The sequence below is a fragment of the Rhinatrema bivittatum genome, chromosome 7 (assembly GCF_901001135.1).
Source record: "Rhinatrema bivittatum chromosome 7, aRhiBiv1.1, whole genome shotgun sequence".
NCBI lineage: Eukaryota > Metazoa > Chordata > Amphibia > Gymnophiona > Rhinatrematidae > Rhinatrema > Rhinatrema bivittatum.
The window spans coordinates 100,022,922-100,036,792 of NC_042621.1; the positions used below are offsets into that span (position 1 = coordinate 100,022,922).

Here is a 13,871-nt window from a genome sequence, read left to right on the forward strand (position 1 = left end):
AATAGGTATAAGGAAGTATGTGGCTACCTTCATTAAAAAAAAAAAAAAAAAAGGCACATGTATTGAAACATGTGTGTGAACGTTTGGGGCAGAGAGACGGTGTTTTATAAACTGTGAGGCTCCCGCCACATTGTTTATGAAATACTGCTCTTACCTTAAGACGCAGTGACCAATGTGCTCACTTCCTCCCCGTGTTTGAAAATGACCCTCACGGCATGTATGTGCATAATTTTACTCGCGTTTTGGTCGCACAGTTTTCTAAAAAGGGCCGTTTCTCCAGGTAAAGCACTGCTTTGCCCGCAGAAAGTCCCTTTGAAAATGACCCATGAAAGTCCCTGTAATGTCCACGAGCCCTGGCTTCTTGTGAGGGCACTGAATTTATAATCACCACAAAGAATGGGATCTCCCTTGATAGGTTATTTCCACCGTCCTATACCAGGTCCTCAACTCCGGCCCTTAAGGGCCACAAACAGCCCCAGTATTCAGGATGACCACAGCAAGGGCTGAAGTTATGTGCCCATTAACGCGCAACCCCTACCCGTCAATGCTCCAGTGCAAAGCTAAAAACCTTTAAAGAAACTTTCCAGAACACATGCTACATAGTGAAAACACCAATTCTCAGCTTACGTCCTCCAAACTAAAAGGAAACTCCTATCACGGCATGCTGGAAAGTAATTGTGTGGATTACAGAAGTCGTGCATCTTCAACATAATCTACTATTTGGTTGCAACGAATTATATATGGCGGCTTGGGTGGTATTTAACAAACAGACACACAATGAACAGGAGACTTTGTAGTTATAGGCAAATCTTTATGCTTCCACCATATCAGTAACAAAGGCAAACGTATAAATATGCACTGAGCAAGGACGGACATGGCTCCAGCATCCCCACAGAAGCTCTGCTGCATTCAAGGCACCACGTTCATTTCACCATGTTCCTTCCTTCCTTCCTTTTTTTGCTGCTAACAGTGGTCTTAGCGTGAGATGCGATGGTGCGCAGGAGTCGAGAAGTGTCAGCCGGGCCAGGGAGAGGCAGCGAGAGGGCGCATGGCGCAACGGGTTCAAACGTTTCCCCTGGTCCCGCCTTTGCTGCGCCGAAGCTTCCCCTCCCGATCCAGACCCCCTCCCCCCTCACTCCTCATCTCCGCCGCGCGATTCCCTTACAAAGGATTCCTTTAGGGCTCTTTAACGAGCTTCTAAGAGTTCGCCAATTAAAACCCTCCCGTGACGATGATCACCGTGGAGGTTTTAATAATTGTCAGTTACTGCACACATTTTTTAAAATATTTTTGTCCAAATTACGGCCCCCTCTCTGCTCCGAGACAGATTCTGTAAAACTAGAACATACCCCTTTATTCCAACGATTTTAAAATCAATAATGAAAAATAATTATTTGCAATTGTTTCTCCCTCATAATACAGAACATTATTACAAATATTTTGCCTAGTTCTTTGCCGCCCTCTACTAACACATGTAAGGACTACAACGTCTGAGAGTGAAACGCCCGCCATTAATACCTGGCACAGTCTAAAAACTACACTCTTACCCCCTCTGCCGAGAAACCAGGGGGTGGGGGAAAATATGCAATACCACCCCCCCCCCCCCACACTTCTCCACAGAAGTGTTTCAAATATTTACAGATTCATTTACAGCTGGCTTGCAGCGAGTGATGCATCCCGCGTCACCTGCGCTCTTGGGGGCTTTCACGGCTCAATTTTTGAGAGCTAAACGTCTCTCCTGGTTGCTGCCGCGGGCAGCGGGACACAGCACTTCATTTCAGAAGCCTCTCTCTTTGATGGTGCCAGACGTGAGCTCAAAGCTCCATCGAGTGGTCTAATAGCTAAGATTATCTCCCTGGTTGGTATTGGGCATGAGGGCATGGCCCTTACGTAGTTGAATAGCGAAGATTCTCTCCTGGTAGTTACTGGGCAAGAGGGCATGGCCCTTACACAGCTTAACAGCAAAGACTCTATCCTGGTTTGGGGGGGGTGGAACGAAGGTCAGAGGCCTTCACATGGCAGCCATCTGCCCCAGCACCATTCTGAACTGCTGGGTGCTATTGCTGAGGTCATTGACCCTGTCCACCATGTCTCTGGCCGCAGAAGGGGAGGGGTACTGGAGGGCTGCCGTCTTTGTGGTCACCACGATCCCCTTCAGCTTCTCACACAGAAGATTGCTGTGCTGCGTGACCTTGCTGCGGATGTCCTGGGCCTTGGCCTGCCGAGAGAGAGTGTCTCCGATGAAGACCAGCTTGTGCGCGCTGAGGATCACGAACTTGCTGTGGGCCACGAAGATCTTGGGGGGCTGGTTGGTGCTGACGGACGTGTAGAAAGCGTCGATGGCATTGTTCAGAGTGGTGACGCCGGCCTCGCACTGCTCCAGGTAGAAGAGGAGCAGCTGGCGATCCGAGGGGCCCAGTGTGCCGCGGGTCTGTACACAGTGCTCCGGTGGTGTCCAGTTCAACAGGTCATGGTCAATGGGCCGCGTGACTTCCTGCTCCAGGAGCTCAAACTGCTTCAGCTTCAGAAAGAGAAAAAGAGGAGTAAAATAGCAGGACTAACACCATAATCTCTTACTGCAGTACAAAGCTCAATAAAAAGTAAAATGAGTTGACAACCCCTCCTTCTCCTCCCCCAAAAATTAACTGAAATCCCTCTATGTCATTCAGATTTTTAGATCATTGCTGAAGAGTATTAAAGTCTCTGAAAGCTCTTCCTACTAAGCCACTCCCATCATCATCATCAGTTTAAGTAAATTCAGGATGCTGCCATACTGATCATCATCAGAACTTCATCCAAGTATCATTCCATGAGATGCCACGGAAATTTGCCTTCCCATCACTGCCTGCTTTATTAACGCCCGAAGGACCTCTGAACGCTATGACGGGGGGATTGTACCGGAGCTCAGAAGCTTCGGGACACAAGCTGCACCCGTAGCACTTCCTCGGCCTCCACCTGACGCACCCTCCCGCCCGCTCTGATCACTTTGTCAGCAATTCCTGATCCAAAACGCGTCTCTCAATGGCATTCTTTGCTATCATAGATTAGTTTATATGCCGTACGGAACAACGGGTTACGCAAACAGCCTACTGAAGACATTCACGGGAGCAGGGACAGCTGAACGTATCCTACTGCTGCTTGGCATCTCTCTTCCCACAGAGGGCGTGAACCTTCTCCATATACAAAGTACAGGCTTGGAAACGGCATGAATTCATGATCAGCACGGCAAGATTGCTTCAGTGCAACCAGCCCCCCCTCGAGGGCTTACTGGCTAACTCTCAGGAAACTGCTCCTGTGGTGCAGGCAGCTGGTACAGCGAAGCTCTCAGTATTAGCAACCCCTCGCAAGTTTGTTAACAAAAGGATAAACGAACTCGCACGCGGCTGTTCAGCATGAGCTTCACCCGAGGGGCTCCGTCTCAACGCAGTCCCCCCTCCCTCAGCAATGTCCTCCTGCAAGGCCTTTTGGTTTGTGTAATTAACTAAGTGGGTCTAATTACAAGGTTTTATCCAATTTAATGTCTATGGGGGAAAACCGGTTTAATAAAGTTCTAATTATGGGGCTAATTTTGTACCTGCCCGCCTAAGAAAGTGCCATGCCACACACCCTTTCAGTGAGAAAATATTCTCAGAAGTTACAGCTGATCCTACCAACCTGGAGGCGCTTGATCTTGAACTTCCTGGTTTCTGAAAAAAGGTTCGCCTCTTGTAATTATTTACACCTCTGAGGTATGTGAATGTCTCTATCACGTCCCCGCCCCCTTCTATATGGGACACCTATTTATGTCCTTGGGGCTTTTGGCACAAGACTTTCTGGAACGCCTCTACTCTGTCTATAACCTTTTATTAGAGGTCCGGCCTGCAGACAGACACGATCCTCCAGCTGATGTCTCACCATTGACCTGTACGGTATCATTATAACCTCCCTTTTTTCTACTATGATGTAGAACGTCACATGCAGTCAGCCTCTCGTCGGTGACACTCTTGTAGCGCTGTTAAAAGCACTTGCACTGGTTGTATCCCCAGTGTTGGATTTTGTGGTGGGGGATGCCGCAGAGGCAGGGTGTTCACAGCCTGTGGAGGAGGTGGGGGGGGGGGGGGGGGAAAATCCCATTTATTTATTTAAAACCTTTTCTATACCGTCGCTAAGTTATATACCATCGCAACGGTTTACAAATAGGCACAAAATAAGGTATGTATAGGTGGGTTATCGTACATTCTAACAAGTGCCAATTGAGTACGGTACAAATTCATTAATAAGATCATTGATTGAGTAGTGATGGTTTAGTCCAGGTGTGTTATTGAGTTATCTTATTTTGGTCTACTTCATAACTGTATTATCATGCATTTTTAATATTGTAATGTTGTTTATTCTCACCTGCGCTTTTCTGTATTTGCGTTCTCTCTCTCCCCCTGTTCCTTTAGGAAAGGCTTGCTTAAAGAGCCATGTCTTTAAGGTTTTCTTAAAAGATTTGATATCACTCTGTAATCTAATTTCAGTGGGCATTGTGTTCCATAGATTGGGTCCTGCAAGTGATAAGGCCCTTTCTCTTACTTGGGTTAGTTTTGCTGATTTAACTGAGGGAACTGTTAGTAGTGCTTTGTTAGCTGAACGAAGGTTTCTTTGTGGGACATGGACTCGTAGGGCTGTATTTAGCCAGTCTGCTTCTTTATCATATATTAGTTTGTGAATGGTACATAAAGCCTTGTATTTTATCCTGTATTCGATTAGCAACCAATGTAAGTCTGCTAGAGTTTCAGTTATATGGTCTCTCCTCTTTTTTCCTGTGAGTATTCTGGCTGCAGTGTTTTGCAGTATCTGGAGTGGTCTTATTGATGTGCTGGGGAGTCCTAGTAAGAGTGCATTGCAGTAATCAGTACTGGAGAAACAAGTGTTTGTAAAACTGTTCTGAAGTGGGCAGGTGTGAGTAATGGTTTCAATCTTTTAAGTATCATAAGTTTTGCGTATCCTTCCCTTACTTTTAAGGATATGTGTTGTTTTAGATTGATTTCTGGATCCATTATTACTTCCAGATTTCTTACTTTTTCGGCTAGCTCTATTTTCTGGTTATTTCTTAGAGTTATTGGGGTTTTAATGATTTCAGTATGTTTTCTTTCAAGGTGTAGGAATTCAGTTTTGTCGATGTTAATGACCAGTTCCATTTGGGTTAGTAGTTGTTTTATTATGTCTAGGTACATGTTTGCTAGTCCTAGTCTTTTTCAATTGTGTCATCTATTGGTAGAATTAACTGAATGTCATCTGCGTAGATGTAGTGTATTATCCCTAGGCCTGCCAACAGATGGCATAGGGGCAGCATATATATGTTAAAGAGAGTGGCAGACAGAGCTGAACCCTGAGGTACTCCGGTTTCAAGTTTAAATTTTTTTGATAGAGTATTTTTTATCTGGACTTGGAAGAACCTATTGCTGAGGTATGATTTGAACCAGTTTATCGTTTTGTCGCATAATCCAATTTCTTCTAGTCTTTTTAGTAATGTTTGGTGGTTTACCGTATCAAAGGCCGAGGATAAGTCTAGCATTATAAGGATGTAGTGATTGCTGTTATCAAAACCTCTTAAGATGTTATCAGTTAATGAGAGAAGTAGTGTCTCAGTGCTGTAGTATTTACAGAATCCGTGTTGTGAAGGGTACAGTATGTTATCATCTAGGTGTTTGGCTAGCTGTTTCTATACTGTTTTCTCTATTAATTTGGCTATTAATGGGAGGCTTGAGACTGGGCAGTAGTTATTGAGAATTAGAGGGTCACTGTTTTTCTTTTTTATTATTGGTTTTATGATTGCCTCTTTCAGTATATCTGGCATTATTCCTTCTGTTAGGGATAGATTTATGATGTTAGTTAATGTTGCAGCTAATACCTTGGTGATCTTTTTTATCTCTGATGTGGGTATAGTATCAATTATGTGGGGGGCAGGGTTTGTATTTTTTATCTTTGAGTCTACTTCTAGTTCTGATATTTCTACAAATGCTGACCATGGGTTAACATCTCTTTTTTGCATTACAATTGCTTGTTTGGTGTTTTTCGGGAGTTTGTTCCTTAAGTTTGATATTTTATCACTAAAAAATTGGGCTATTTCATTACATTTTGTTTCAGGCATGCTTTGAGGTGATTCTTGCTTGTCGGTTGTGAGATTTGTTACTATAGTGAATAGGGTTCTTGGATTATTGGCGAATTTTTCTATTTTGTTACTATAGTATTCTTTTTTAGTATTCAAGATTAGTTGTTTGTAGTAAGCTAGGTGTTTCCTGAATTTAGTTAGATTTTCAGTTGTTTTGTGTTTTCTCCAGGTTTTTTCGAATTTTCTGAGTTCTCTTTTTGCATCCTTTATTTTTACATTATGCCAGTGGTTATTTTGTTTTGTTTCTTTGATATGTAATGTTTTAATGGGGTTTATCTCATTGGCTATTTTTTCTGTTGAGTCTAACCAGCGTTCTGTAGCTAGGCAACAGTCAGTAGGTGTTATGTTAGTTAGTTCCTCTTCTAGTTTGTCCTTTAGGTCATCGTAGTTATAGGGTGGTCAATATCTAAATTCGATGGGATTCTGATTTAGTATGGTCTGAGGATGGAGAATTTTAATGTTAGATTAATAAGGAGGTGGTCATACCAAGGAATTTGTGTGTAGCTAGTTGCTAGGTGTTCTAGGTATTTATTGTTTATGAAAGTTAGGTCGAGAGAGTGTCCGGCTCTGTGTGTTGGTTTTTCAGTAATTAGTGTGAACTCTAGTGCTGTCATGGCATCCATTAAGGTTTGGCATGTGTTAGATGGGGGGTGGGTATCCATGTGTAGATTAAAATCACCTAACACTATAGTAGGTCCTGAGGTATTTAGCTGTGTTGTAAGGAACTCAATCAATGGTGAAATATTTAGATCTAGTAAACTAGGGGGACAGTATATAAGGCATATTTGTATATTGTTGGTATTAAAGATGGCAATTTCATGATTTGGTGGTGGCATTATTGGGGTTAGTTTATATTTCGAGGCTTTCTCGATGATCAGTAGTAAGCCCCCTCCACGTTTGTTTAATCTGGGGACTGAGAAAACCTCATAATTTTTATGTGCTATTTGATTCTTTAATACTACATCAGATTTTTTTAACCATCCTCTTCATATTTTAGGTTTCTATTCATTATAAATTTTTCTCATGAGAACAAAGGGATGCTGGCTCCATTTTTTTTTCCCAACAGGCTGATCCAGTCCTGGCTTTACTCTAATGCATCCATGGACTTTCTGCTAAGAAAAGCAGGACTGCATCCCGGCATGGGGGTGGGGTGGGGAAAGAAAGACTGGATCAGGGAGCTGGTGTTCCCATTGATCCTTATGGGCAGGAAGCCTCCAATCCTACATGGATTGTTCTGGATAGAAGCAGATCAGCCGCTGAGCAATCGTCACGGTATCCAGCCTTACTCTCACCTGCTGGTGCTCCAGTTGTACCTTGCCTTGCCGGATAATGTTCCCTTTCTCCAACAGCTCCTTCTGTGTCTTTTCAAACTCTTCTTTTCCCTGAAAAAGAAAGAAAAACAGATAAAGCAAGTCGATCTTCACAGGAATGCAGAATGTTTTTTTGCTCTTCCTTATTTTTCTCGCGAAGCATGAGGCGAGGAAAGAAAAGGCTGTCCACAGGGGCGGTTCCATCATTAGGCAAGGTGAGGAATCCGCTTCAGGAGGCAAAATTCTGAGTGCAGCAAAAAGCGCGCCTCTAAATGCATGCCTGTGCAGCCGCCTCACCTTGCTGTGGAATTTTGAAGAGAGGCTGCTGTGGACCCCATCCCAGAGAGGCCCTGACAGTATGTTCATGTGTGGGTAAAAGAGAGTGACGCCTGAGTGTGTGTTTAAGGGAGTGAAAGGATGTACGTGAGAGAGCATGTATAGATGCGTGAGGATGCGTGAATGAAAGAAGGTGTGAGTGAGACCCTGTGTGTGTGTGTGAAAAAGGAAAAGGGTATGAGTGCTGTGTATGTGTGAGAGAGAGTCTATATGTATGTGTGAGCATGTGTGCGAGAGAAAGTGTGTAAGAGTCTGTATGCGTGTGTGAATGTGTGTGTGAGGGAGGCTGTGTATGTGTGTGGGAGGGAGACACGCCCTGTGTATGTGTGAGGAAGCGCAAGTGTGTGTGAGGGAGGCTGTGTATGTGTGTGGGAGGGAGACACGCCCTGTGTATGTGTGAGGAAGCGCAAGTTTGTGTGACAACATGGATGAGTGTATCAGAAAGGGAATGTGTTAATGAGAGAGAGGATACAATTTCTGCAGACCCCTTTCCCAATCCATGACAATCTTAAGTTGACGGGAAATCAAAAGATCCCAGGTACAGAAAGCAGGTAATTTTTTTTATTCTTATTAGTTTTAATTATTGGGTGTTATTTGACATGTCTGTTTTAAAATATATTTTTTAAACATTTAATTTAGTTTAATTATTGAATGAAGTTTGTCAGCTGTTTTGAAATATTTATTCTTTCGATAATTTTACCATTATGATTGATGTATTATATTTCTTGATTTTATTATTGTTTTATGAGTAACGGAGTTTCAGTTTTTCCATTGTTGCACTGCATAAGGAATCTGGCTTCTTGCGGTTTCCAGTTCAGTTTTTGTCTGCATGTTTTTATTTATACATTATGGTGCTTTATTCTATATTTAGTGAGGATCCGTCTATGTTTTGCATGTGTGACTGAGATGAAGAATTCTGCTGACATGGGTTTCTGTGTAGGGATCTACAGCAGCCTGACTTGTTTTGTTCTCCTAATAGGAGGTGTATTCATATTTTAGAGCCTGGGGTAATATTTGCAATGTTGCCTTTTCATAGGTAGTTATTGTTGTTACTATTTGAATGCTGGCACTTAGTGCTGTTTTGGTATGGGAGGTTTACTATATAATGTAATTGTAATTTAGTTTACTCATCACTTTATGAGGACTCAAGCCCACATTGAATTCACTTTACAATAGACTAACACCATATGTGTCCCAAGTATCCTTTTTGCAGAGTTTTCTGGTTGGCACCGCGGCAATGCATGTAAAAATAAGGTGCATGCTGTGGTGATATTTTTACCTCAGAAGACTATGAATGTCATTGTAGAAACTATGAGATCTCCACTAGATGGCTCCAGACCCAGCCTTTGGGCAGACAAAGGGACCTACCACTCAGTACAGCACCTCCCCGACAGGCTGCTGGAATCAGAAGCCCCTTAGGCACGAGGAGGTGGGGCTAATCCAAGTTGGAGGGTGGCAGTGAAGATTTGATTTTGCGGGAGGAGGAGCTATTTTGGTGTGCTCTTCAAGGTAAGCCCTCAGCTTAGCTCAGAAGGGAAAGACACTGCCCTGCCAGTTCCTCTGATAGGACCGGATGGGGGACAGTGAGAGAAAGAGGGATTTTGGCGGTTTTTCTGAAGTTTTACAGTTTTGGGCCTTTACCATTCCTGGCAGGCTGTATCCCCTTCCCAGGGTAGCCAGGAGGGATCGTGTACTTTTTCGCCGCCCAGACCAAGAGGAGGTTACAGTACCCAGTTAGGAAAGAGAAGGTTTTCCCAGTTTGATTTTTTTGTCTCTCTACAGAGGGAAGGAAGCTGCTTTTCTGTCGCCCTTTCTTGCCCAGAGCTGGAAGCTGAGAGGACTCTTTCAGTAGTTGACCTTTCCTCCAGGAAGGTTTGACGCTAACTTTTGAAGAGGAGTAGAGAAGTTGAGAAAGTCATCTGGAGACCAACGGAGTTTACACCTCTGGGACACAGGACACCGCCATGCTGAAGTGTGGGATTCTGCATGGACCTCAGGCCTTGTGGTAGGGGATGCAGTCATGGTTAGGACACTCCAGTCCACCTGGGAACCTTATCATCCCCATCCCAGGGAGGAGACGCAAGTTTCAAACCCCTGCCTGGAAGGTCACATGCCCAGAGGCAAAGGTTCTTTAAAAGCTGACTCCTGTAAGTCTAAGGAGCCTGAGAGCACTTTGACACTTTAATTCTTGCACCTATTAATTCTTCTGAAATCAAATCACAGTAAACTTTAATTTGAATACCCATCCAGAGAGTACAGCCTGATTTGCATGTGTACCTGTCCCGCAGAGCTGTGGTAACACACTCACATGGGAAATCATTACTGCCTGTGCCCAGAAGGTTAACTCCCCCCCCACCCGAAAATAATCCACCCCTTGAGGACAGAAGAGTTGGGGGGACGTTGCAGAGAAGGTAGCCCCTAAGGAATGCCACACATTCCGTGGGAAAAGGGTTACATTCTTTTTTTATGTAACATACGTTGTTTTAAATGCATTATTTTTAATTGTGAGTGGGGAGGGCTGGGAGGGAGGTGGCACAAGGTTCGAAGGTTCACCTAGGGGCACCTAATGTCCTAGCACCGACCTGCAGAGAGTGCGCCACACACAGACCCCCCCCCCCCTACCATGCACCCATCGCCTACTTATTCAGGGGGCAAATCCTGGGGAAATGTGGGAGGCAGGTGGTAGGGTTCCTGGGACTATGGCAGGGTTGCCAGCTTCCTAGAAATATTATCACTGACGCTCTTTCTGACCCCTGCTTTCCCTCTGCTGCAACAATTCAAATCACCAAATCCTCCGCCCTTGGCCCTCTTGATGATCTGACCTGTGCTGTGCCTTGGGGTGGTGGAGCACCAGCCCATTCCTTGCCTCAGGCAGCCGAGTGCCCCTGGCTGTTCAAGATGGGCCTCTGTTCAATCTGTTCTATGCTCATTGCTTTGGCTTCTTCCAGTGAAGGCTTGGCATCAGTTTTAAGATACTCATATTTTGATGTTTAAGTCCTTAAGAGGTAATGATCCAGATTCCTTTAAAAACAAATGAATCTGGTCCTGTCTGCGATGACAATTAAGATCAAGATTGGGTGCACTTCTTTCTGTCCCCATCCTCTAAAGAGATGAGACATACTCGTTTGAAGGCAAGGGTTTGGGTTTTTTCCCAGCAGTTGGCCCTTTATTATGGAACGGATTACTCCTTCACGTTAGGAGAGAGCAGAATTATTCCACTTTTCAGAAAAAAAAGTGTAAGCATGGTTGTTTTTTCAGTACTGAAGAATTTAATTCTGTTTTCATTGACCAACTATTGTCTGGATTATTCTGTTGGACTACCAATTACTGTTAACGTGCTTTATCTTAGTTTCCCCGATACATCTCTGAGACCGCTTCATTTACTGTTAAACTCTGCAGCACACATGGATCCGGAACAAAGTGCAATAAGCATTTCACATCAGTACTCATAGACTCACAGTGGCTTCCACTATGACACCGGGCGGCGTATAAAATAATAGGCACAATTGTTTTTAATTAATTCAGGTTCCTGTCCATGATCAAATGCTCTCCTAAACTTTTTATCAACCGTCACATCTCCTCAGGTCCTCTAAAAGAGGAATGTTAGATGCCCTCTCTGTCAGATGACTTGTCTTTCAGAGATTAGGGATTGTGCTTTTTCTGTGGCGGCTCCAGACCTGTGGAACTCCTACCCAGCTGAGATATGCCTGTGTGTCTTAAAACATTTAAAGTATCGTTGAAAACATTCTTTTACAAAGCAAGCCTTTTTGTAAAAACAATGTAAGGTTTGGTTGAAAATGAGTTTGTTTCTTTTCCTTATCATTTAAGTTTTGTCTGGGCAGAATTTTGTAGGTATGTGTTATTGTCAATTTTATGTTCTGAAAGATGTATATTTTACTATGTTACATGATTTAGTGGAGATGAGGGATTTAGGGAATAGTGGTACTGTGATAAAAATGTATGCAATAGAATATGGTTGATGACAGTGGACCACGCAGTCATGTATGCTGATGCTATTGTTATTGATTTAAGTTGGTATATTTTATGCTACATTTTAATATTTTGTTTGTGGTTTGTGCTATTGATGTAAGACTTGTATTTGTGTTTTATTTGATTTGTATTATTTTATTTTGTACACTGCCTTGGTCCACCCTTGGGGAGGGGTGAGGAAGGCGGTTAATGTTTAAATAAATGTCAGTCACTTCATCCAGAATTTAATAATGTCGAAACATCAAACACTACTATGCATGAAACCTGCTGCAGTGTGAACAATGACCACAAGATGGTGCTGCAGGCACACAGAATCACAGATGGTCCCCCCTTCAGGAATGAATGAGACACACACACAGCAAACTGTATGTACCTTTACATTTTCAATCTATGTCAAAGCATGTGCCATGTATAGCAAGAAGGCTCTTCTGCAGAAGGCAGCTACCTTGTGCAGATTTATTCGGGGCCTGTAGGTTATGACTCCTGAGGCTTATTTACAGGCACGTGGTAATTTTATAAAAACAAACACCTTTTTTAAATGACACCCCTTATTTCCCAACAGAGGCCGTTGCTGGAACATTTTCACCCCGGAAATGGTGCAGCCCCCTCCGAACTGCTCAGTGACTGAGAAATCTGAGGCCAGGAGGAAGCTTCAATCATGTTCATGGAGAGGAGCATGCTGCGACAGATTCTTCAGAGTGACACGGGTCAGCGGGGGGAGTAAACAGGTCAATTTGAAAGCCTCCTCATAATGACAGAGAAGTTAGCGTGTGTGCCTCCTTAAAGTGGGAGAGAGGCAGTTCAGGATAAGATGGGCAAGTCAGAGTGAGAGAGATTTCTCACAGCCAGGCCAGCATGTGTGCACCTCCTCTGAGTGGCTGGTGGCACCGTAGAGGCATGCGACTCAGTTTCCAAAGGGTGCAGGGAGTTAGGAACCTCAATTAGCCCCTTTGAAAACAAGTTAGCATTTATTTTCAGCACTAGAAGGTCGATATTAAAAAAATAAAAAACCACTGAGCACCTAAATTTAGGCACCTATTTTCAGTTGAATTTAGAAGCCTAAGTTTTCTGCTGAAAATTCACCTAAAGTCATAAATCTAAAACTCGCGTGCCTAACTATTTATTTAGGGTTTTTATATACCGACTTTCTTGATAACTAAACAAAGGCCTGCTATTCAATTGTTTAGATTTAAGACCTGTTAGATGCTTACTGCTGACAAGCAGTACTGAGATATTTTTGTGCATTCCAGTGGGAGGAGCTGGATTGATTTTGACTTTGAAAGACTAGTTTGGACTAAGGGAATTTTTTTCAACTTTTCCCAGCCTTTCTAAATGCTGACGTTGCAACAGGCATATCCTGCCCTGAGAGGGGAAGGACTGCTGGATATGGATGTTGGTGCAAGGGAGCATAGAGCTGCAAGGAGGATACAGGGACTGTGGCTTTTCTCACACTGATTTTTCGTATATATTGTTCTTGATAGTCACCATTTTGGCCTGGATTTTGATTCACAAATTAAAGTAGAAATTTTGTTTTCAACACCAATTTAGACTCAGCAACTTGTTCTTTTCTCAGGACCATTGAGGGATTGAGGGTTGGGGGAGGGGTTCTTTTTTCTGTATCTTTTTGGCTCTCTCCAGCATCACACTTTGCACAGCCAAGAAAAGCAATGGGTTTGGACTGGTTGGAATTGACCACGGATCATGTCCACGCCATGGGCCCAGGAAGCCCAGCTTCCTCCCTGCTGGATAAACCCCAGCAATGTAACACCCCGAGTGCAGCCAGCCAATCAGTTGGAGGTCCCGCTACATTAGCGACCTAAATCTTGACAAATTAATTGTGGGACTAAACTTAGGGCTTAAATTATAGGTGCCTAATTTAGGTGAATTTTCAGGCAAAAATGTAGGCTCCTAAATTTGACAAAGTCTTCCTTAATATAGGTGCCTAGAATGTATGTTAAGCACCTCTCCTCACCCTTTCACAGGGGCCACATTTCAGAGGCTGCTGAGCATTTTACAACTTGATGGGGTCTGGAAACTGGATAACACTCTATGGCTTCCCCCACCCCACACCCTCCCAAAAAAAAAAACATTGAAGGTCA

The 13,871-nt window shown here is 43.6% G+C and overlaps 1 protein-coding gene across 1 annotated transcript in view; it reads right to left on the minus strand.

Annotated features, from left to right (window-relative positions):
• Window positions 1–794: 794 nt before the first annotated feature.
• BCAR1 (BCAR1 scaffold protein, Cas family member) overlaps window positions 795–13,871 on the minus strand; it is a 159,233-nt gene continuing 146,156 nt past the window's right edge. Inside the window, exons 6-7 of the mRNA XM_029608803.1 lie at window positions 7,429–7,518; window positions 795–2,521 (exon numbers count right to left, since the gene is read on the minus strand). Of these exons, the coding sequence (XP_029464663.1) occupies window positions 2,012–2,521; window positions 7,429–7,518 (600 nt within the window). The 3' untranslated portion in view covers window positions 795–2,011. The remainder of the gene's footprint in view (window positions 2,522–7,428; window positions 7,519–13,871) is intronic.